The sequence below is a fragment of the Podospora pseudopauciseta genome, chromosome 1, assembly GCF_035222475.1.
Source record: "Podospora pseudopauciseta strain CBS 411.78 chromosome 1, whole genome shotgun sequence".
NCBI classification, from domain to species: domain Eukaryota; kingdom Fungi; phylum Ascomycota; class Sordariomycetes; order Sordariales; family Podosporaceae; genus Podospora; species Podospora pseudopauciseta.
The window spans coordinates 6,654,632-6,674,900 of record NC_085892.1 but is presented as its reverse complement, the minus strand read 5'-3'; the positions used below and the strand labels follow the sequence as shown (position 1 = coordinate 6,674,900).

Genomic DNA, 20,269 nt, shown 5'->3' with positions numbered 1-20,269 from the left:
TTGTGATGAAACCGGTGGCTATTCAACGGTAATGTCTTCTTCCTGGCAACGAGGACCATCATCTTCCTGCCATTGTCCCGTTCCCGTCAACATCAGGCGGGGTCAATGATGGAAGGGATGGCATTCAGCGTGAAGACTTGGTCCGGAGGTAGGCAGGTAGGTAGAGCGAGTTTATAAAGTTGGCTTCGGCTCTACTGCACACCTAGGTAATGATAACGTGAGCAGCCAGGGTGATATAAGCTGATGCAAGACCATATTAGTTCTCAGATGGACAAATCTTTGATGGTCACGTAAAAGATAGGAAGCATGCGTATCTTGAAGGCCTAAAAGGCGTCATGTTGTTGGTCAGTCAATGTCGCCCACCGACTGGCAGTGTCACAAGGACTGCCGACTTATATATAGCCAGCCCATCCAAAAGTACTGTACATAACCCCCCGCCCCAAGACCCCTATCTTCCCATAGCTACAGTCAGACTGAGCCTCCCTTCTCCAAGTTCAATTCATGAACTTCATTTGGTATCTTTGTTTTTCCACATTACTCATCCCATCGCAGCAAAAAAAACCATACAGTGGTATCTCGGCTCCCAGAAACAACATCAACAAAAAAAGCAGAAAGGTATTAACACAGAATTCCATCCGTTCGCCCGGTCATTACAAGTTTCGATATATGGCAAGGTGCTCATCAGGACTCATGACGGCCTGCGACTTAATCAGAATGATCACCGCCGCCGAGGCCGCCGCAGGGAATAGTGAGGCCCAAAGACCGCTGAATCGTGCCGCCGATATCGATAGGAATGGTCTGGGTGTCTGCAGCCAAAGCGTTGGCGAAGTAGGGAAGGTCTTGGCCCTTGTTGTTGACGGTCTTGCCACGAATTTCGAAGTCGAGCCATCCATTGTCCTTGTCGCAAGCGGGAGACTTTCCGAGGGCCTCAATTACGGGTGCATTCTCAATGGTGGCGCGCATGTCGGCCTTGGTGACCTCGCCGGCTTTGAGGAAGAGGTTGTCAATATAGACGGTACCAATCTCCTTGCCGTCAAGGTAGTTGTGGAAGGTGGCATTGCCCTGATGAAGGATGAGTAAACGCTCAAGTGATGGTAGAGATGACTCGGTCAAGACTTACAAGTTCGAAAGACACAAGAGAGCGGTTGGGAATCCAGGTTGTTGCGTTGAAGTTATACACGGGATCGAGGTTGATCGTGGTCTCGTTGACAGAAGTGCCCCGAAGCATCTGGAGGCCGGGCATCTCGATGGTCTTCTTGAAAGTAACCGGATAGCGTCTAGAGATGCCCTTGACGTGAATACCAGTCTCACCAAAGACGGTCACTCTGAGGGTCTCGTTGGCGAGCAGCCATGTGTTGAAGGTGGTCAGGGCATCCACATCCTTGATCTCGAGGGTCTGGGTAACCTTGACCTGCTGAAGGGCCTCGCTGGTGGTCTCGGGGAAGTTGATGCTGGCGAAAGGAATGTGAGAAGGGATATCCTCGAGGTACATGACCCCGAGGAAGGGCTCAATGGTGGCGTGAACCTTGCCATCACTCTTGATGGTGCTGTCGATAGACATGGTCATCTTCTTGGTCTGGGTATCGGTGACAGTGATGCCGTTGATGATGAGCTCGGCGTCATCAAGCTTGGACTGAGCAATCTTGGGAACGGCGACCAGGAGACTGGGTGAGGAATCAGTAAGAATTCGCCGCGAATGTTGGCAACGGAGAATGGGCAAACACTTACATGACTGGCACAAGAATGACAGTAAGAACGATGAGGACGATCAAGTACACCCACCAGAATCTGACGCAGTGTCCTACACATCCGCGTCTCCGCGGCTTCTCAACAACATTCTCGCTAGTGGTAGCGATGGGCTTGTCGGCGTCGGCCATGTCGGAAGTCTGTGACGGATCTCGATACCGGTTCTCCTCAGCCTGCAGAAAGAAAGATGCAGAATGGGTGGATGGACGGGAGGGTGAAACGGTATGAAGAGGAAAGAAGGGGGGTATAAGAGACGCGGGAGGACAGGGCTGACCACTTATAAGTGTGTCATGAACACAAGAGCTCTGAGTGGTCGCAAAGAGAATTGGGGACGCCGCACAGGGGAGTTGCCTGTCGGCGGGCAAGCTTGCAAGTCGGGAGAGCAAGGGTCGGGGCCATCGTCGCTTTCTGTCGCTTGCTCCCCCGTGATGGCAAGGTGCGTTGGTCTGGAGGACAATGGATCCTGGTTGCCACCCCCCGCTGGTAGGTCTCGTCTTGACCACTCCTCTAGCCTGTTCAAGTAGGTCCCCCGAGCTATTGCCCAGTTGACCTGGTTCCCCCGCAGTCTTTGTTGCGCCCTTGTCGCGCCCGTCATTTCATACCCTAACCCTTTTCAGCTCCAAGATGGCCAGCGCCCCTGAAATGTTCCGTGGGACATGGGGCTTACCGTACCGAGAGCCAAGAGATCAGATCAAAGCCACCTACCTCACCGACGTTTCTTTGATCTGAACACAAAAACACATCAGCTGGTTCGGTTTGTGATGTCAGTGAGGCCTTCTTCTTGTCCAAATCCGGACGCTTTCTCCTTCGCGTTGAACAGTCGGTTGGGCCTCCCCATCAATTGTCACCGTCGCCAGGAGAATGGGGTTTTTCTCAATGCCCAGAGATCTTGGCCCGAGACTGACAATGCGGGGAATGTGGAGGAAACGGGGCCAGGCCAGCTTGACATGCTGAGGCGATTGCTTCCGTATCCGTACCTGCTGCCGTCGACAGCGTGAAAGGATTGGAACCTGCGAGCACCAGTGGGGAAAAGCCTCACGAGGAGACGTCTCTAACTGCATGAGGCCTAGCAACGCTCTGCATATGCAGGCTGCTCAGACCTGACGAGATTGCAGCAGCTCTTGTGTTGGCAGTTTGCGCAACGTCTATCTAAATCGGCTTGACTCGAAGGGAGTCTTACTTACTCGGCACCCCTAACACACCGTTGCAAGGGCGGCCGAAAAACTATTCAAATCCGTCGTGGTTGGCATTATCGTGGCGAGGGTCTTCTTCTGCAAAAACGGTGGCACTGTCGAGCTTCGAGGGTCGAGAATCTGAACGACAACGGACGTGACTGCCAAAACGAGGATGATGCCAAGAGATCATTTCGTGGCCTGCCCCCGCATTTTCTGGGGGAGAGGCGTCAAGGGGGACCTCCTTCCCCGTCTGCAGATCCCTGCTCGACAGGGAAAGGCCCTCGGCATGGATGGAGCACATGAAAATTTTGGGTCTACTCCACCAAAAGCGACAAAGCTCAACACCTGCATTTGGCCGCGAGAGGCGTCAAGCAGTGCTCACTATTGGGTACAGAGGCACTTTTGGAGTCGCACAGCCAAGCTATTTCTCCAATAATCCTCTCCAAGAGTAATTAATCTCTTGGTCAAACGTTCGCCTATTTATCAGATGAGGGGCCGAGCATCATTTTGTCCAAACTTGCATGTGAATCTCTCCTTCAGCTCCCTCGACTATTTTCTCTTCGCCCTGATCACCATCACCGCCGATTCTCAACCACTTTTCTAGCGACTCCACGGAAGAGTTCAACAATTGCGTATCCGTGGAGCGCTTTTTGCGAGTCGATACCGTCTGTGTTGTTGAGAGTGGACCAGTGGAGAGGTGTCCACGCGATCCACTGGGAGATTTGACACCGAAGCTTGAGTCCTCTTTCCAGGATGGAAGCCTGTGAGTGGTCGGCCCGGTTCCAGTGATGCAACCACAACGAAATTCTTTGATGGCACGCACGAAGCCAACCGCCGATTCGACTCCTGTCCTCTCAGAAAACCCGGTTGCAACGTTGCGGTTTTGGCAATTCGCGTCTCTCAAATACGCAAATACGCAGTATGCCGTTGATTCAAGTGGCGTTTGGGTTTTCCCTTGAACACTTCCCATTCTCCCTCTTATCCATGTGGGTGCAGATAAGCCAATCAACTTGATCCTGTGGTCTCCAGCTTGAATTTTGATAGCAAATATTGGCGTCACCTTTTCATCTGCCCTTGCTGATCTGGAAGCTGTTGTGGAAAAGGGGAGGAGGTGGTCATCATGAGACCAGCTCAAATCCTTGCAGATTTGGCACCCGCAGAGCCTCGAACAGCCGTCTTGGCTACATCTGTGCCTCATGCAACAACCCGACGGCACTGCTTGATCGAATTGACATCATGTGAACATCGGACTGACCGACTGACTTTGAATAGCTGCCATGAGAAGGCCATCGCGAGGTTTTGCAACACCCATCTGAATATCTCGCATTACAAACCAGCGTTGTACACACACTTCCCAAATGAACGTGCTTGTTCGAAACGTTCTTCTTCCAGGTAATTTGTCTAGAACCCAAAAACACCCGTCAAACCACATGCCGCCTCGGCTAGGACGAGATCGTCATGCAAAAGGATCTACGACATGCTCAACCCAGCTTGGCACACCTTCCCCCGCAAAATCGCCTACAGCTTGGCAGCACGAGACGTCCACAACCCCGTTCTGTCGAGACCAGCCCCGCCATCGAATATGTCCCGCTCGACCATCCTGCTGTTGATCTGCGATCACAAGATTATTAGCTCTTCGTCAGGGGCCCCTTGAAATCCGGGCAAACTCACAAAGCGTGGCCCAAGCTCCGAGATGTCTTTTGCGCCCATCATCTTCATGCACGTCTGAATTTCGCCTTGGAGAACTGATGATCATGTCAGCACCCTCACGACCAAAGAATCCGCAGCAATGAAGGCAAACTCACTTTCGAAAGTCCTCTCCACCCCCTTCCACCCGCCAGCCCCTAACCCATAGAGTGCAGCCCTGCCTACGCCCACCGCTTTTGCCCCTAGACACAAAGCCTTGACCACATCCGTCCCCCTCCTGATACCCCCATCCACCCAAATCTCAATGATATCAAACACTTCCGGACAGTACTTCTTGCATTCCAACAGCGTATGCACCGCCGGCGGCGCCGTATCCAACGACCTACCCCCGTGATTGCTCAAAATGACCGCCTTGACCGTCCCCGGATGCTTCTTCGCATACTGCGCAGCCAGGTAAACATCCTCGTGCGTCTGGATCCCCTTCAAAACAATAGGCAGTTTGGTATGCTTCGCCAACCACGGCAAAGTCGTATCCCACGTCAAATCAGCCGCCGTGCCAAAGAACAGCTGCTGTCCCACACCACTATTCGAATCCGGCCTCTTCTTTGCCTTTTCCTTTTCCTCCTCCGATTTCGATGCCTCAATCAGTAGCTCCGCCTCCAACGCGGCCTTTTCGTCGTGCTCCCTCTTGCTAGGAACAGGTGCGTCAAGAGTAAGAACAATGCACTTGTACTGCGGCAGTTTGGCTATCCTCGCCAGCATGGCCTCGGATTTAGCACGAGCGTTCTGTACGTAGAGCTGCCAGCCAAAGATCTGATCCGGTTTGGCGTCGGCAACGATTTGCTCCGGCGACATGGAGGCGTTGTGGGAGACGAGCTGCATGGCTCCGAAGCGGGAGATGCCTTTTGCTATTCCAGCTTCTCCGTCCGGGTGAGCCAGCCGGGCCATGGCTGCTGGGGAGACGTACAAGGGGGTGGCGAGCTTGAAGGCGCCGCCGAGGATGGAGGTGGTGGTGTCTGCTTTGGTGACGTCGACGAAGACGCGGGGGCGGAGGAGAATGCTGCGATAGACGGTATTGTTGTATGTCTTGGAGATGAGGTCGTCGGCGGCGGAGAAGTAGTAAGCCCAGCATTTCTTGGAGACCTGGGTTTTGGCAACTGCTTCGATTTCGTCTAGATTGAGGAGGTGGTGGAGTGGCGGGGGTGGGCGTGCTGCTTCCTGGGATGGGTTGGCGGTGTTGGACTGGCGTTGGAGTTTTTTGAGGCTCTCGGGGTCGACGATGCCGAGTTTGGCGGTGGGTGGGAGGTTGTCCTCGAGAGTGCCTGGGGGGTGGATAGGGTCGAACTCGGCGGTGGCGTCCCGGCCGGCGAGCTGGAGAATGATTCTGGAGCCTCCTGGGTGGGAGGGGAGGAACTCTGTTACATCGTAAACAGCGCCATGGAGGACTACCCAGCAGCTTTCTGCGGTGTTGTGCTTGGCAACTGTATCAGCGGTCAGCAATGCATTTGCCTGTGTGTGGTTGATTTGTTTAGACATGCCTTCTTCTGCACTGAAGACTTTGGCCATTGTGACAACTCGCCTTCTGGGCTTCGTGGAATGACTTCAAAGCAAATAGCAATGTTGACAACTATACGGAGAAGATTTTATTATTTATATCTCAACATCCCTCAATCGCCAACGGGATAATGTCACGCGGGAGCGGGCAAACCCGATATCTGGCTCAATTAATGCGGTGGTGAGTGATTGGAGGACGGGTGCTGTTGCTCTAGGGGACCCCACTGTACCCGACAGTTGCTTTTACTGGGGAAAGTGACGAACCGGACAGCGGTCCGGGGTTGACATCTAGAACTCCGACAACGGCGGACGGACCGACAGTTCGCTGTAACGCTTGGCCGAGGCTGCAGTTGCGGCTTGGCGATATCAAAGTGCAGTATTCTTTTGTTTTATACGCAGTAGATGGGACTCTTTTCCCTTGCATCAACAACAGGTGCCGTCAAGGTTGAATGATTCATAAGGAGGGCTGGGTGGCGACACTAAGTGCAAATTGTCTTTCTGCTGTGACTAGAGTCCTCCTGTCACCGAGCTATTGCTCATGGTTAGGGGCTCTTGGGGAAAGTTCAGCAGACGTTATCAGCATGTAGTCCCATCTAGACAACTGTTGAAGTTGAATCTCCAACCCCGGGTTGTTTCAGGGAAACATAAAACTGCTCATGTGATGTACCTAGTTGACCATGTGGATACTCGAGTTTATCTCCGGAGTTTCTGGAGGATGATATACAAGTAAATATGTGAACGGTAATAGGCATTGACATGCTACAAGCAGCGAAAGCAAGAGACCGAGAAATAAGGCTCAGAAACATCGAGATCTTTTGAATTGCCATGAAAATGGGACCTTGGTGCTTGGTGAGCAGATAGGCCCACTTCGCTGGGCAGGGGTTCCGCTGTTAGCGCGAGGCCGACACCTCAGCTAGCTCCCCGCCCCCACCCTTCCCAACGGCAGCAGACCATGGACCACATGAACAGCCATCAACAACCTGGAACTTGCAACCTTGCGCGTATCATCAGACATTGCTCTTTTTACGGTGCATCAAACTTTGCTTATAAACTTGCCTCTGGAATATCATTTCGACAGTTTCAACGAAGCGCTCAACAAGCTGGCTGGATAGCCAACGAAGGAGGCGCATCCCCGCGTCATCATCACCCCGTCAGTCCTCTCTCCGCCGCATTCTGCCCCCGAGATCCGAACCATCAATCAAGCATCAGCTTCCACTTCCACCACCTCACAACCCCTCGAACACGTGTCTCTTGATATCGCTACTCCCCCCCTTCCGAAAACAAACCTGGGCCATCGCATCTCCAAAGCCCTTGCAAAGATGGCAGCCCGCCAGAAGCTGCGCATCCTCTGCTTTGGGGACAGTCTTACAGCAGGCTATTCCTACCTAGGCTCCGCCTACCACCCGTACCATTTCAAGATGGACCAGATGCTGGCGATGGCCTTTCCCGACTACGAAATAACCACCGTCGAGCGGGGGAAGTGCGGGGATATGGTCAGGAATGGGTTTCTGACGAGGATGCAGGAGTGCTGTTAGTTGCTCTTTCGTTAATGCTTCCCAATTGCCAAAATGGATGGACTTGAACACACAGCTAACACTCAAGGTTGAGATATAGTCCCGCCTGCTAAAAAGGACGATAAGCGTCCGTTTGACTGGGTGATTGTTTTGGGAGGCACAAAGTATGTCTACGTCCCTATGATAGACTGGTTGATGAGGTCCGCTGACGGAGTATCAAGCGACATCGCGTTTAAAGTACCACCGCAGGAAATCTTCAAGAAGTTGACTGAGGTCTGGGATATACCGCTTCGACGTGGATGTAAAGTCCTGGCCCTAACAGTCCCCGATGTGGTGGGCGACGGCAAATTCAAGATGAGGGGCGACGCGGATAGGAAAGTGCTCAACGAGCTGATCATGGGTTACAAGAAGCCTAACTTGTGGGTTCAATCGTCTACCACTTTTTGTTGTCTTACCTAGCTGACTTAGCGCAGGCACGTATACGATCTCCACGATGCTATCAGCTTGACGAAGATGTCCTCGACAGACAGGAAGACTTACAGGGATGACCAAATCCATTTCACCCCAGAGGGCTATGACCTGATCGGTAACAAAGTGGGCATGGCCTTGGTGAGCTTACTGGTTAAGCAGAGGGTGGCGGATCTTCCTCCCGCAAAGAGACGGCGGATATTCAAGAACGATGACAAGCTCTTCGAGGAGGAGACCGGCAATCCAGAGAGCCTCGACGGGGGCTATGTCGTGGTTCGGCGAACCGATCTGGACTAGGCGCCTGCTTTTTATTTTTTTTTCTTTTTATTTTTGGATTGGACTTCTATTTCTGGTTATACATGGTAGTGGCGGACAGCGTTTGGCTTTCTAGTCTCAAGAGAACAGGTTTGGCATCGGCGTATTTCGAGTTACGGCAACGGTTGGATAGGTATCTCGAGGGTAAGTAAATATGTGTTTTATATTCGAATTCTTCATTATTCATCTATGATCTAGACAATTTGCCCACAGACAGGGCATGTCCGTACACAATTCAACCGGCTACATGTCCCAAACAGGGGGACGATGCGGCTCGCTTGTTATAGACAGATGCGCTTCTTCTGACATTGTATCCCCCCTTTCATACGGCGATCTGAGTGGCCACAAAATCTGGAAACTCTGCCTGCAGGAGGTCTGTCACACGCTCGACATCTTCGGCCAAGGCCTGCACGTTGATGTCCCACCGCCGGATCTCCTTTCCGACCTGTGCTGTTGTATGCCCGCTACCATGCTCACCAGACGCCTCAGCCATTTCAAAGTAGATGATCCGATCAATCTGATCGATAGACCCAGTCAACCGCCCTTGCTCAATCATCTTTGCCGTTGTCTCCTCAGCCTTGTCCCCATCCAACCCCAGCAACAGCCCCAACTCGTCAAACCCAATATTCGTGTACAACCGCCCAGCACTCAACAAGTTGTGCTCCACCACAGCCCTGGCCAACACCGTCGACCCGTCCGACGTCTTGGCCAGCTGATGCGGCGCCAACGACTGCGCAAACTTTTCCACCTCGTCACTCGACAGCAGCCTATCAAAGAACATCTTTTCCAGAATCCCATACTCCTCCAGCCCCGCTGACCTCTCATCCTTGTGAAGCCTGCCCAACGCCCTGCTCCTCAACGGACCAGCCGGCGCCAAGACCGCGCACTTGATCGCCATGCTGAGCGTGTGCAGCCTCTCCTCCTCAGCAATCGAAGGCGAGAAGCTGATGTCGTGGTAACTCGATGCCGCCTGCAAGAACTGCCTGTTGGAATCCTGAATCCGAGCGGCGCTCAGCTTGAAGTGGAGCATCATCTCCGGATCCGCGTCTCCAATCTTGTGCATCACGTTCTTGAGCTTGTTGAGGTATGTCTCAGCGGTGGTGCTGTCATCTTCCTCCAGGTGGTTCCTGACAATTCTGATCCATATTTTGGCCTTCTCGCGGTCTGACACGCGGCGCTGGGAGGAGTCGAGGGGGATCTCGGCGAGGATCTTGGCGGCGGCGAGGAAGTCCTCGTTGGTTTCGTGGGCGGTGGCGATGAGCTCGCGGAGGGCCGAGGCTTGGTCGACAAGAGAGGAGGAGAGGGAGGGGGTGGAGGAGATGGCGCGGACGATGTGGGTGCCGACGTCGATCCAGGACTCGTGGTTCTGGGAGTTTGTGAGGACGTTGATGAGGTCGCTAAGGACGGCTTTGGTGGTGACGACGCCGTGGGAGGCGGCGAATAGGTCGTCAGTGATGGCTTTGAGGTCGGTGCTGCGGGCTTCTGGGGGGGAGAAGTCGTCGAGGCTGTTGAGGAGGGTTTTGTAACCGATGACGGGGTTCTCTTGGGCCTTTGCGAGGGCCTCTTGGACCTTGGGCGAAACCATGTTCGGAGGTCGAATTGGGTAGCTAGAATGACGAAGTTACTTGGATTTGGGGCTTATGACGAGATCGAAATGTTGGGTATGATAAGCTGGCTGTGATGAATCGGACCTGAAATTGGTTGGTGACAGCAAGGCTGAGAGCGTTGTATGGATGGAAGTTGAAGCTCAGCCAGCCCGACAGTGGGGGGACTGGAAGCTGTGTGCTGGAGTGTGCAGCCTTGGGCCGCTTGAGTGGGGGGGGGGGCGGGGTTGTGGGGAAACGCCAAGCCCAGAGCTGTCAAACACCAGGAGTGGGGTTTGTCATGCGCATTTGGGTCCACCAATGGAAAAGGAAGGTGGCTTCCGTTTTCCAATGTACATACAACACAGCCACGTCACGCAAAGGGGAATCTTGTCTGAGAAGAAAATTCCCTAGGTATTTTATATTCATTTTATCTATCATTATCGTTTGAGACTTTCCACCCGCCGCTGCTTTGGTGAGCAAGCTTGATGAGAAACAAGGACTCACTACTCATACTCATATTCTATGTATTATTAGGTATTCATCTTCATCAGATCCAACATTAGGGCTTCCGCCCACCCATCAACCCCCCTAACAATTAGTGGGCAGAAGAGCTCTCGGCGGCATACTTCCAATACCGCTCGGCAGAAGCTCTACGGAGATCCTTGCCCTTCCATGTCATGAACAAAAAGGTGAGAGTGCAGCCCAAGGCAAGGAAGCCAGCCATGATGAAGCAGTTTTGGAGACCCATGTTGGTATACCAGGGCGTGATTCCATAGGCAATGGCGAAACCCATCAGGTTGCGGACCAGGATAACAGCGGTGGTGGTGTCGCCCGAGATATCCTTGTAGCAGTCAATGTTGTACGAGAGAGCAACCGAGCCACCAGCTACAACACTGGCAGTCAGAATACCGAGACCGACGGCCAAAACTGCCCAGTGAGCGTGATGCTGGGCACCAACACCCCACATGATAAGGCCGACGGCTCCCAAGACAGCCGTCACAAGAAGGGGCCAGAGACGGTGCTCGGGCTCACGGACGCCGTTGTTCCGGCGGGCAAGCCACAAGGTGAACTTATCGGCAATGGAACCAGCCCAGTAGCAGCCAATGGCCGCGCCGACGATGGGACCGGTGTAGATGGTGCCGACAAGACCGGAAGACCAGTTGTAGGGAGCGTTGGCGAGAACAGGGCTGGCAGTTCCGTTCAGGACTTGATACCAGCAGAGGTTGATGCCGTAGATGAAACCGGCCCAGAGGACGATGGGGAATTGGTAAAGGTAAATGAAGGGCATATACATGGTCTTGAGCATGTGTTGGTAGGTTGGTCGGCCGTCCATCTTGCGGAACCACGCGAGTTTCTGGGCGAGGGTGGGCTTGACGTAGATGGCAGCAGGAGATTCGCTGACGGTCTGGCTCGAGCTGCTGCTCTTCTCTCCCTTCTCTCCGGCATCGGTGGTGGTAGCAGCAGCAGCAATCTCATCCTGCTCATCCTCCAGACCCTCCAAACCCTGGCGGAAATACATGGTCTCCTCCATGAAGAAAAACATGATGATGAAGGCCACGGCAGCGAAAATGGCACCAAAGTACATGGTCCACTTCCATCCATACGCCTCGTTGAACCAGCCGCCAATCAAGGGAGCCAGGAAGTTGGAGCCGAAGAGCGAAAAGACGTACACGCCCATCATGGCACCGCGCTCATGGGCAAAAAAGACGTCGGGAATGCTGACCTCGGGTAAGGCCTCGATAGGTGCACAGAAGAACCCAATGATGATACGGTGAGCGAACCATTCGCCGCCCGACTTGGAATAGGCTGTCCAAACCATCAAGGGCACGGTAGCAAGGGTCGAAAGGAGATAAACACCGCGGCGGCCATATGTCAAGGCAATAGGCTGCCAGAACAAGCAGCCGAAACCAAGCAGCAAGAAAGCGTAACCGGTACCCTCGACAAGTGTTGCAGTGGAGATGCCGGTATCCGCGGTGATGTCGGCGAGAATCGAGTATTGGAGGGTCATAGGAAGTCCAGTGCCAAAGGTGTAGACCACAACCATGGCGAGAGCCAACATCTTGCGGCCTCTGCTCCAGTTGAGAGGGTCCTCGGGATCATCGCTAGGACGGGGAACAAGCTGGATTCCGTCCCGCATCTTTGCGCCTGCAGGCGCCGCGCCGGAAACATCGACGAGGTGGACGGTGCCGGGCACCACGGCCGTATGCTGAATAGCCATCCTGAGGTGTGTGTCGAGGTGGATGAGCGGGCGTTGACTGGAGAATCACAATCTTCATTGGGGACAAGACGTAATGTATTTATAAACTGCATTTATGTTACCTTCTTTGGAAGAGACATGGGAACCACTCGCCGTTATCTCAGCACTTGTCAGACACTGACAGCTACACAGACCTCCAGGACTACCGCTAGGATCCTGCTGTCAACCATGCTGACCACTTAGACACGTCTTGGAAGCCTAATTATTCTCCGCTGTTATCGGATAACGAGGCACGCTAGGAACAAAATAACTGGCACTGCAAAAGTAAGTCAACGGAGGACCGTATCTTCAATACACGTCAAAAGATAATTAATGAAGCTCGGAGATGGATAATAGGCGTTCTTACTATCCTTTGACCTCTATTACCTTTCTTTCAAAGCCTATTTTTTTGGTGAAGATGTGTAAGTTGACAATCATTCTACGTTTTAGTGGCTTACAATCCAGGGCATGTGAGGATTCCCCAGATCTCCACTTAAATTCCGAGACATCTCCCTCTTATCAGATATGTCGGCTTCTCTAGCAGGATCATGGAGCTAAACCGCCGGTAGCTCTTGGCAGTGAACTACACACCACGATCCCGACGGAAAGAGAACCAACCAGCATCAGCCGTGCTTGCATATCTCGGGAGGGGATCATCATCGTCCCCTCGACTGGCTTTCGGGCAGCTGGTATCGGGACAGCTCCAGCCCAGCTCTCCACCGTGCCTATCTGGTTGATACCCCCTCACGATAAGCCAACTGAACGAGATATCCAAGTTTCATCAACAACGCGTGTTGTGTCAGGTATTACGATGGTATCACCGGGTTCGGTATCCAGAGGACAGATTTCCCAATAGTAATACAGCAGTTTCCAGGTCGATAAATGTCGAAGGCCCGTTCGCACCTGGCTTCCAATCACCAGTTCAACTCATCTCATCATCTTTCAACCCTATCTACTCAACGATCTACCCCTTGTCATTTTTCAACATGTCTTCCAGACCGCTTCCTGTTGTTCAGCGGGTACCCTTGCCTCAAGGAACCCCTGAGTACGAGGCTCTGCGCCAGAAGTATCTTTCCGAGCTCGAGGCCAGCATTCCTGACGAGTACTACCTACCCCAGTCACTGATTGACAACCCTCCACGGGACGTCACCTCCGTACCAAGAGAGTGCGGTATCCTGACTGCCGAGGAAATCGACATTACCGAAAACTACGATGCCACTGCCTTGGCCGCTGCCATCGCTTCCAAGAAGTTCAGCGCCGTGGCTGTCGCCACCGCCTTCACCAAGCGTGCTGCCATCGCCCACCAGCTCACCGGCTGCTTGGTAGAGTACTTCCAAGGCGAGGCGCTCGAGAGGGCGAAGGCCCTTGACGAGCATCTGGAGAAGACCGGCAAGACCGTTGGTCCTCTTCATGGTGTTCCTATCAGTCTGAAGGAGCACATGCCCATTAAGGGTCACTACACAGCCGTTGGTTTCCTCGACACGCGCCACATTGATGACTATGACTGCCAAATGGTGGCCATCCTTCGCGCTGCAGGTGCCGTCTTCTACTGCAAGACCAACCAGCCCCAGGGCATCATGCACCTTGAGACCGTCTCTCCTCTTGGTCGCACCCTCAACCCTCACAACATTGATCTGTCGGCTGGTGGATCTACCGGTGGTGAGGCGGCCCTGTTGGCCATTCGCGGCTCCATTCTTGGTATCGGTACCGACATTGGCGGTTCGATTCGCGGGCCGGCTGGATTCTGCGGTATCTATGGCTACAAGTCGACATCGTACTATCTCCCTACCAAGGACTTCCTTGTTGGTGGTTTCGCTGCCGAGCTGACGGTGCTCTGCTCTACCGGCCCCATGGGCCACTCTTTGAGGGATATGGATCTCTTCTGCTCCGTCGTCAAAGCCTCGAACCCGCACGTTGAGGACCCAGCACTCATCCCTATCCCGTGGACCGGCACTGCCACCGCTCCCAAGACCACTCCTCTCAAGGTCGGCATCATGTGGAATGACGGTGCCATCATCCCTCAGCCTCCTGTCAAGCGGGCTCTTGCCTGGGCCAAGGAGCAGCTAGAGACCAAGTTCCCTGGCAAGTTCGAGGTCAAGTCCTTTGTCCCTTACCAAGCGGCCGAGGCCATGGTCAATATCCGCAAGGCTTATTGGCCCGACGGTGGCAACGCCGTCAGAGCTCACCTTGCCGCCACGGGCGAGCCAATGTTCCATCTGACGGAGTGGATCCTGAAGGACGCCGTGAGCGAGGAAGAGCTCCCCGTCTCCAAGGTGCTCGAGTACCGTGTTGCCCGTGATGTCTACCGCCAGAAGTTCGTCGCGGACTGGAACGCGCAGGATGTCGATGTGGTCATCTCTCCCGTTTTTGTTGGCCCGGCTTGTGAGCACGAGACTGCTTTCTACTGGAACTACACCGCCCTGTGGAACTACCTCGACTACCCCGGTGTTGTCTTCCCCACCCCCATCAAGGCGCTCAAGAAGGGTGCCGAGGACTACGCTCCCGAGGACGCCACTCCTCTGAGCGAGCAAGACAAGCACACCCGGGAACTGTGGGCCAAGGGTGACTTTGAGAACGCCCCTATCAACTTGCAGATTACCACCAGAAAATATCATGACAACGAGCTCTTTGGCGCGCTGGCTGCCCTCCAGGAGGCTCTTGCCCTCCCCTGAAGGGCGTGCTGATTGGAGGATGATAATTATGATGACGAGACAAAACACAATATTTAATTTTCTTTTTTTTTTGTATGTAATTAGATACCTGAGCATGAATGAAGCAACTCGCCTTGTACCCAAGCTTTTGGCTCCCTCCCATGCGGTCCAAGATAAAATCCTCCGATTGGACCGTCTCATCCCTGCCTAATCTGATGAAGATACCGGTGGTTTGGGTCACTTGAATACCGAGGATCACCGAGAGACGGCTCTGATGCTAGTGTGCAATGAATGATAGGACGAACGGAAGAGTGGTAGCGCGGGTGGTAGTAAAGGGGGAATCATGCATCCTTATCTATGCATATCTGGGGTGCATTACGGCACATGTATTCAGATTGGTGTACACGAATTATCAACGATTACTCTCGGCTATGGGTTGGTCGAGTGATGCACTTTGAGATCGAGAGCCTGTTTGGGGGCTTCTGATCAGCCGCGTCCTCAGCAGACCTCCCATCAGCGCGTGTAAAGTGATGCAGCTGTCAGATGTGCCTACCTACTGGTTGGCACTGGCGGCCCTACGTCAAGATCGTACGATTTTTTCCGGCTCTCTGGCCGCACAAAACAAATTCGAAGTGACCGCACCCCCGTGAACTTTGAACTCTTGCTTCAAACATGGCAGTCCTGCGGCACGTTTCTTCCCAATATTTTGCCAATAATCCTACATATACGCATACGCTGCTCTTTTTGGCAAGACACACACAAGCCTCAATGTCCCCTTCCCATCAGGTTTCCCCTTTTCTTTCACCTTCACCAGACTTCGCAAGTGCCATTGATTGCACCGCAGAGCCTCCCTTACTCTTCCCCATCTCTAACCCCGCCCCCTTCAATGCTGCAAGACCACCCCCTTCCCCCTCTCCCAATTATCCACCCCCTCCCTAATATTCATCCAGTACCTCAACCTCACCGCCTCCTCCTTCGCCCGTTCCACATCCTCCACCTTGAAAGCCTCCTCCAACCCCCTCTCCGCCTCCTCAATCCTCTTCTCATTCTCCTCCCTCAGCTCCTCCAGATCCTGCTCCGTGTCCGCCTCCTCAATGATCTCCCTACTCTCCAAAACAGTCATCAACAGCTCCGGGTCCGGCTCCGCATGCGTCCCCGCCTCATCACCCGCCAAGTCGACATCGTACAGCTCATGCAAGAGATACTGCGCGCGCAAGAGAGGGTTGGATAGCGTTTTGTAGGCCGTGTTGATAATGGCAGAGTTGGTCGTCGCGGCGGATTTGGCACTGGCGGACGCCGAGGAGTGGGCAAAGTCTGGGTGGGAGAGGGCTTGGAGCTTGAGGAACTCGTTGCGGAGGGTGCGGAGGGGGATGTGGAATGGTCCCGAGGGAGGTGGGCCGAGGGGGAGGGTCTGGGGGAAGAGGGCGTAGAATGGGGGGGTTTTCGTCTTCTTGCTCCCGTCTTTTGAGGCTGGTGTTGGTTCTGATGGTGAAGAAGAAGAAGAAGAAGAAGAAGAAGAGGAGGAGGAGGAGGAGGAGGAGGAGGAGGACCACCGCTGTTGTCGGGGCTGGAGGAGTGATATTCTGGGTGTACTCCCTGACATTGATGTTTGGGATCTTTCTCTGGGGGTTACAGACAGACTGGAAAAGGCTGCTCTCGATCTCAGCGAGTTCTTCGCCTCTCTTTGACAAGAGGCGCACATTTGTGATGCCGCGCGCCGCGAGGACGACACAAGCGAGGACCGCATTCTGACGTTTGTGCTCTTTTTTCTGAGGATTTAAACCGGTAAGTCCAGGGTGCAGGTTCGCAAAGATGAATAGCCTAGTGTTTAAAAGCGCGTAATTGTTGATAGTTATGCTCAAGATATTAGTGAAATGATGGAAAAAAACCCGAGATCCGCTGCGGCTCCCAGCCAGAGAAAAATGACGTCGGCGCTACCACCGATCTCCGCCGGTTCGATAAGCTACTACCCTTGTCGCTCAAAGCCGGCAGATCCCGACAGAAGGTAACAACCCTAACCCAGAAACGTTAATGACACCCCAGCCATCCTTCACGATCGCCCGATAGGGAAATTGCTCTAAACCGACGTTGAGTTGCCGGGGATATTCTTATTTTGACTACATCGTACAGTCTTCATGTGTGTGCTTGTATGTCATCGCTTCATGATTAAAAACTGGCTACCTACTTTGTACCCCAGATAATCTGCCAAAGCATTTCCAACATGATCATCACCTCGTCCAAAAATATGCTCAATATACAACATGATTCTCTCTCCTCAAGAAGGGACCGCCTGCCTCCACCTCCCCCGCTCCTGATGCCACCACCGTTCCTTGTCCTTCTTATCAACCACCATGCCCGAATACGTATTCCACCGTCCCGTACATCCCTCCCTAGTCCTCTTCTCCCCCTCCTCCCGCTCCCCCACCCCAGCACCCTTCTTCTTCTTGCTTCTCCCATCCCCCTCCCCTCCCCCCATAACCAACGCTTCCCCCCCATCATCCCTAATCATATCCTCCACCGTCACCAACCCCCCTCCCTCGTCCGTCTGTCCCAACCCCTCATTCGGAGTCAGCACATACCTAACCTTGCTCCCCACCGTCCCGACAAACGCCCCAACTCCATACTTCTCCCTCATGGTGCCCCCCTCGTCAAAAACCTGAATAAAAAACCTCGGATACTTCTTCGCCTGGTCGATCCTCGCCTGCGCCGCCATCCTCGCCTGGTGCAAATCGCTATTATCCCGCGCCATCATATCCAGCGCATCCGGCGGCGGGAAGAGCGGGCTGACCGGCGGTGGGGTGTTTCCACCTCTGCTGCCCGACCGGCTCCCGCTTCGAGACCGGTTGCTGCTCCCCCAGAACCCCAGCGCGCTGCCGGACCGCTGCGACGAGGCAGTGGACGAGTTGCGGTGGTGGCCCGAGCCAAAACCCTGCCAGGCTTGGGATGAGCTGGGGCGGCGAGAGGAAGTGCTGTTGGCGTGTGCGTGCCCGTAACTGTGGGCTCGTCCGCGGAAGCGGTCACCTGGCAAATCGACCTTTTCTCTCGGCTGGCAGACAGCCTGGAAGATCCCTTCCGGGTCGTTCGGCGCGCAGAGGTAGCGGAGGGCGGGGAAGCCCCCTGCGCTGATGGACTTTGCGAGGATGGTATCCGAGGGTGTGGACTGTGTTGGTAGGTATGGAATGTCCCAGTGCAGTCGTTTGAGGGTTCGGCACGCGAGATACGGAAAGAGCATGATGAACTCGTCTGGTGGTATCGCAGGGGCGATTGTCTGAACAATGTTGAAGGTTTCGAGGCAGTAAAGATACGAGAATAGTCGGGCGATGGCGGGGAGAGATTCGATGTTCATGTGAATGAGGGTGAGCGTGTGGAGGGAATTGCTGTTGCGTCGAGTTGCAAGGGCAGAGAGGCCGTTGGTGGTTACGCCTGTGCAATGAGCCAACGATAGTGTCTTCAGTGGAGGGAGGGCCAGAAGAGAACTGTCATTGAACGCTGAGTGTGGCAGGTGAGAGAGATACAGATTCTGGAGGGCTGGAAGACATCTAACGGTGCGGTCTAGGAGGTCGGGTGGGCTGAGCGTGGCACCGAGATGGCAGTGAACTACCAGTGTGGTGAGGTGTTTCCAATTCACGTTGAAATCCAAGAATCCCTGGGCTTCCTGCCGTGTGAGATCTACCGGGCCCCAGTGGCTATTTGGACCGCCCGGTCGTGACCGCTGCTGTTGTTGTGACGGTGACGGTTCCAAAATCCAGTTCATCTCCTTCAGCTTGGGCCGCGTCGAGAGTGCCTGGAATATCCTCTGGAAAGAGTGGTTGAACGTCGGGTAATATCCAATAAGCCGCTCCAGGCTGGGACATGCCATGATCACCGACGCAAGCAAATCATTGTACTCTGTCAACCCAACCCCCTGAGGCAATGCAGGTGGCTTCAGCGACCGAACAATCACCGCAATCTGAGCGTTTGACCTCAGAGTCCGCCTCAGCAAGATCAATCTCGACCCGTACGTCGTCTTTGTCCGCTTCTTGATGGCCGGGCCCTCATGTCCCACAATGTGAATGTGCCCATACAAGGCCTCCCGAGCATACTTGAGACACTTGCGAGCGCTGAGGGCAACCGAGCAGCAATCGCGCATCCAGCAAGTAGCACAACTATTCCGGCCCTGGCCAAGATGCAGCTTGCGCAACTCTTCCAGCATCAGCTCCAACACTTCGCCCGGCAATGCCGCAAATAGCTCTCCCTGTGCCTTTTTTCGATACTGCTTGATTGGTGCTGGTTTTTGCCACGGGTAGGACTGTGCGCACGGCCGCACAGCGTTTCCAGCTCCCATGATGAGCGGCGTGTTTGACGGTGTCTGCCATCTTGGCTGAGCTGCTGGTGACTGTGGACCTCCGATCGGATAAGAATCGACGCTCGTATGACTGCTGCTCATCGACATGGTACGTATCCGTCCATCAAAACTCTCACCGTCAAAAACAGCACTGCTGGCTACCGTGCTGCTGGCCTCGCTGTTGTTGGACAGGCGTCTTGGTCGATCATACCACCCCGATCGTTCCGCCGTACCATTCAAAACTGAGCTGGCGTTGCCACCAAGCTGGACTGTCGGTTTGTGGGTCGTGGGTACGCCATCCGTGGGCGAGCCGCTAATATAGGCCCCGACCTCGGGCTTCCCGTTTCCATTGGTAATTTCTTGTATCCTTGCACTTGCTCTCTGCGTCCTCAGAACGAACTCCTGGTCGTTTGGCGGATACATCGCCAAGGGCATCCCTCCTGCCCACGGTCGACTTGGCGATATCGGGGCGGCTGTCGTCATCGGACAAATATCAGACTGCTTGGGCTGAGAAACAGGTGGTAAAGGCGTGTTTACCACTGTTGGCTTGACTCGCGGAGCAGGTGGTTTCAGTCGAATATCATCATCCTCTGGCGTGTCCTCCTTGTCTCTTCTGTCCCTCTTATCCGACTTATCCGCCTGCGTGAGAATGTCTGGGGAGCTGTGAAAAGACCGGTGGGAGGGCCGCTGGGAGGAGACGGGCGTAATCGAAACGATTCGCTGATTGTAGGGTCTGTTGTAAAAGGAAGGCGGAGGTCTACAGGAGTCAATAATCGGCACAACAATGATCTCTTATAATATTCCACGAAAGTACAAGCGAAGAAAGGGGAAATCAGCCAAGAAGGTCATAGGCAAGGCTGGTAGTGGGCCAAGTCGCGCGTTTAAAATGAACAACTTGGGAAGGATAACCATGCAGATCTCGGACAAATAAGGATATGACAGGCGTTGGGAACGGTCAAAGAAAGAAACAAGAGAAGCGTGGGATCAACAGATCCAACACCTGTCCGGCTGTCTGTGGGTACAAAGAGGAGAAGCGCGGCTTTGATGGCCCAG

The 20,269-nt window shown here is 54.0% G+C and overlaps 9 protein-coding genes across 9 annotated transcripts; 3 read left to right on the top strand and 6 right to left on the bottom strand.

Moving 5' to 3' along the window:
- Positions 1-291: 291 nt before the first annotated feature.
- QC763_118200 (uncharacterized protein) lies at positions 292-2,930 on the bottom strand. The gene is made up of 3 exons (XM_062908409.1): positions 1,729-2,930; positions 1,121-1,664; positions 292-1,062 (listed from the first exon to the last, which is right to left on the bottom strand). Exons 1-3 carry the CDS (start codon positions 1,875-1,877, stop codon positions 706-708), a joined length of 1,050 nt encoding a protein of 349 aa, XP_062771509.1. The 5' UTR covers positions 1,878-2,930; the 3' UTR covers positions 292-705.
- Positions 2,931-4,439: 1,509 nt separating this feature from the next.
- QC763_118190 (uncharacterized protein) lies at positions 4,440-6,134 on the bottom strand (the record flags this gene model as incomplete). The annotated part of the gene is made up of 4 exons (XM_062908408.1): positions 4,440-4,532; positions 4,593-4,666; positions 4,727-6,049; positions 6,107-6,134. The coding sequence occupies 4 exons, from the start codon at positions 6,132-6,134 to the stop codon at positions 4,440-4,442; spliced, it is 1,518 nt and encodes a 505-aa protein (XP_062771508.1).
- A 956-nt stretch (positions 6,135-7,090) lies between these two features.
- On the top strand, positions 7,091-8,726 carry QC763_118180 (uncharacterized protein). Its single transcript, XM_062908407.1, has 4 exons — positions 7,091-7,652; positions 7,737-7,800; positions 7,858-8,055; positions 8,110-8,726. The coding sequence occupies exons 1-4, from the start codon at positions 7,442-7,444 to the stop codon at positions 8,399-8,401; spliced, it is 765 nt and encodes a 254-aa protein (XP_062771507.1). The 5' UTR covers positions 7,091-7,441; the 3' UTR covers positions 8,402-8,726.
- Positions 8,727-8,741: 15 nt separating this feature from the next.
- Positions 8,742-10,004, bottom strand: CSN4 (COP9/signalosome complex subunit Csn4; the record flags this gene model as incomplete). The annotated part of the gene is made up of 1 exon (XM_062908406.1): positions 8,742-10,004. The coding sequence occupies one exon, from the start codon at positions 10,002-10,004 to the stop codon at positions 8,742-8,744; it is 1,263 nt and encodes a 420-aa protein (XP_062771506.1).
- Positions 10,005-10,600: 596 nt separating this feature from the next.
- Positions 10,601-12,223, bottom strand: QC763_0021740 (uncharacterized protein; the record flags this gene model as incomplete). Its single annotated transcript, XM_062905412.1, has 1 exon — positions 10,601-12,223. One exon carries the CDS (start codon positions 12,221-12,223, stop codon positions 10,601-10,603), a length of 1,623 nt encoding a protein of 540 aa, XP_062771505.1.
- On the top strand, positions 10,731-12,715 carry QC763_0021730 (uncharacterized protein; the record flags this gene model as incomplete). Its single annotated transcript, XM_062905411.1, has 4 exons — positions 10,731-10,769; positions 10,802-11,278; positions 11,843-12,298; positions 12,692-12,715. 4 exons carry the CDS (start codon positions 10,731-10,733, stop codon positions 12,713-12,715), a joined length of 996 nt encoding a protein of 331 aa, XP_062771504.1.
- Positions 12,716-13,227: 512 nt separating this feature from the next.
- QC763_118150 (uncharacterized protein) lies at positions 13,228-14,913 on the top strand (the record flags this gene model as incomplete). Its single annotated transcript, XM_062908405.1, has 1 exon — positions 13,228-14,913. The coding sequence occupies one exon, from the start codon at positions 13,228-13,230 to the stop codon at positions 14,911-14,913; it is 1,686 nt and encodes a 561-aa protein (XP_062771503.1).
- Positions 14,914-15,775: 862 nt separating this feature from the next.
- On the bottom strand, positions 15,776-16,639 carry QC763_118140 (uncharacterized protein; the record flags this gene model as incomplete). The annotated part of the gene is made up of 1 exon (XM_062908404.1): positions 15,776-16,639. One exon carries the CDS (start codon positions 16,637-16,639, stop codon positions 15,776-15,778), a length of 864 nt encoding a protein of 287 aa, XP_062771502.1.
- Positions 16,640-17,167: 528 nt separating this feature from the next.
- QC763_118130 (uncharacterized protein) lies at positions 17,168-19,699 on the bottom strand (the record flags this gene model as incomplete). Its single annotated transcript, XM_062908403.1, has 1 exon — positions 17,168-19,699. One exon carries the CDS (start codon positions 19,697-19,699, stop codon positions 17,168-17,170), a length of 2,532 nt encoding a protein of 843 aa, XP_062771501.1.
- Between the last annotated feature and the right edge of the window lie 570 nt (positions 19,700-20,269).

Bases quoted from the DNA above. Each gene is read 5' to 3' on its own strand.
- QC763_118200 (XM_062908409.1), bottom strand. From the start codon at position 1,877: ATGGCCGACGCCGACAAGCCCATCGCTACCACTAGCGAGAATGTTGTT. The intron at 1,665-1,728 runs GTAAGTGTTTGC...TTCCTCACCCAG, and splicing joins GTCATTCTTGTGCCAGTCAT to TCTCCTGGTCGCCGTTCCCA. The intron at 1,063-1,120 runs GTAAGTCTTGAC...ATCCTTCATCAG, and splicing joins CTCTTGTGTCTTTCGAACTT to GGCAATGCCACCTTCCACAA.
- QC763_118180 (XM_062908407.1), top strand. From the start codon at position 7,442: ATGGCAGCCCGCCAGAAGCTGCGCATCCTCTGCTTTGGGGACAGTCTT. The intron at 7,653-7,736 runs GTTAGTTGCTCT...GTTGAGATATAG, and splicing joins GACGAGGATGCAGGAGTGCT to TCCCGCCTGCTAAAAAGGAC. The intron at 8,056-8,109 runs GTGGGTTCAATC...GACTTAGCGCAG, and splicing joins GGTTACAAGAAGCCTAACTT to GCACGTATACGATCTCCACG.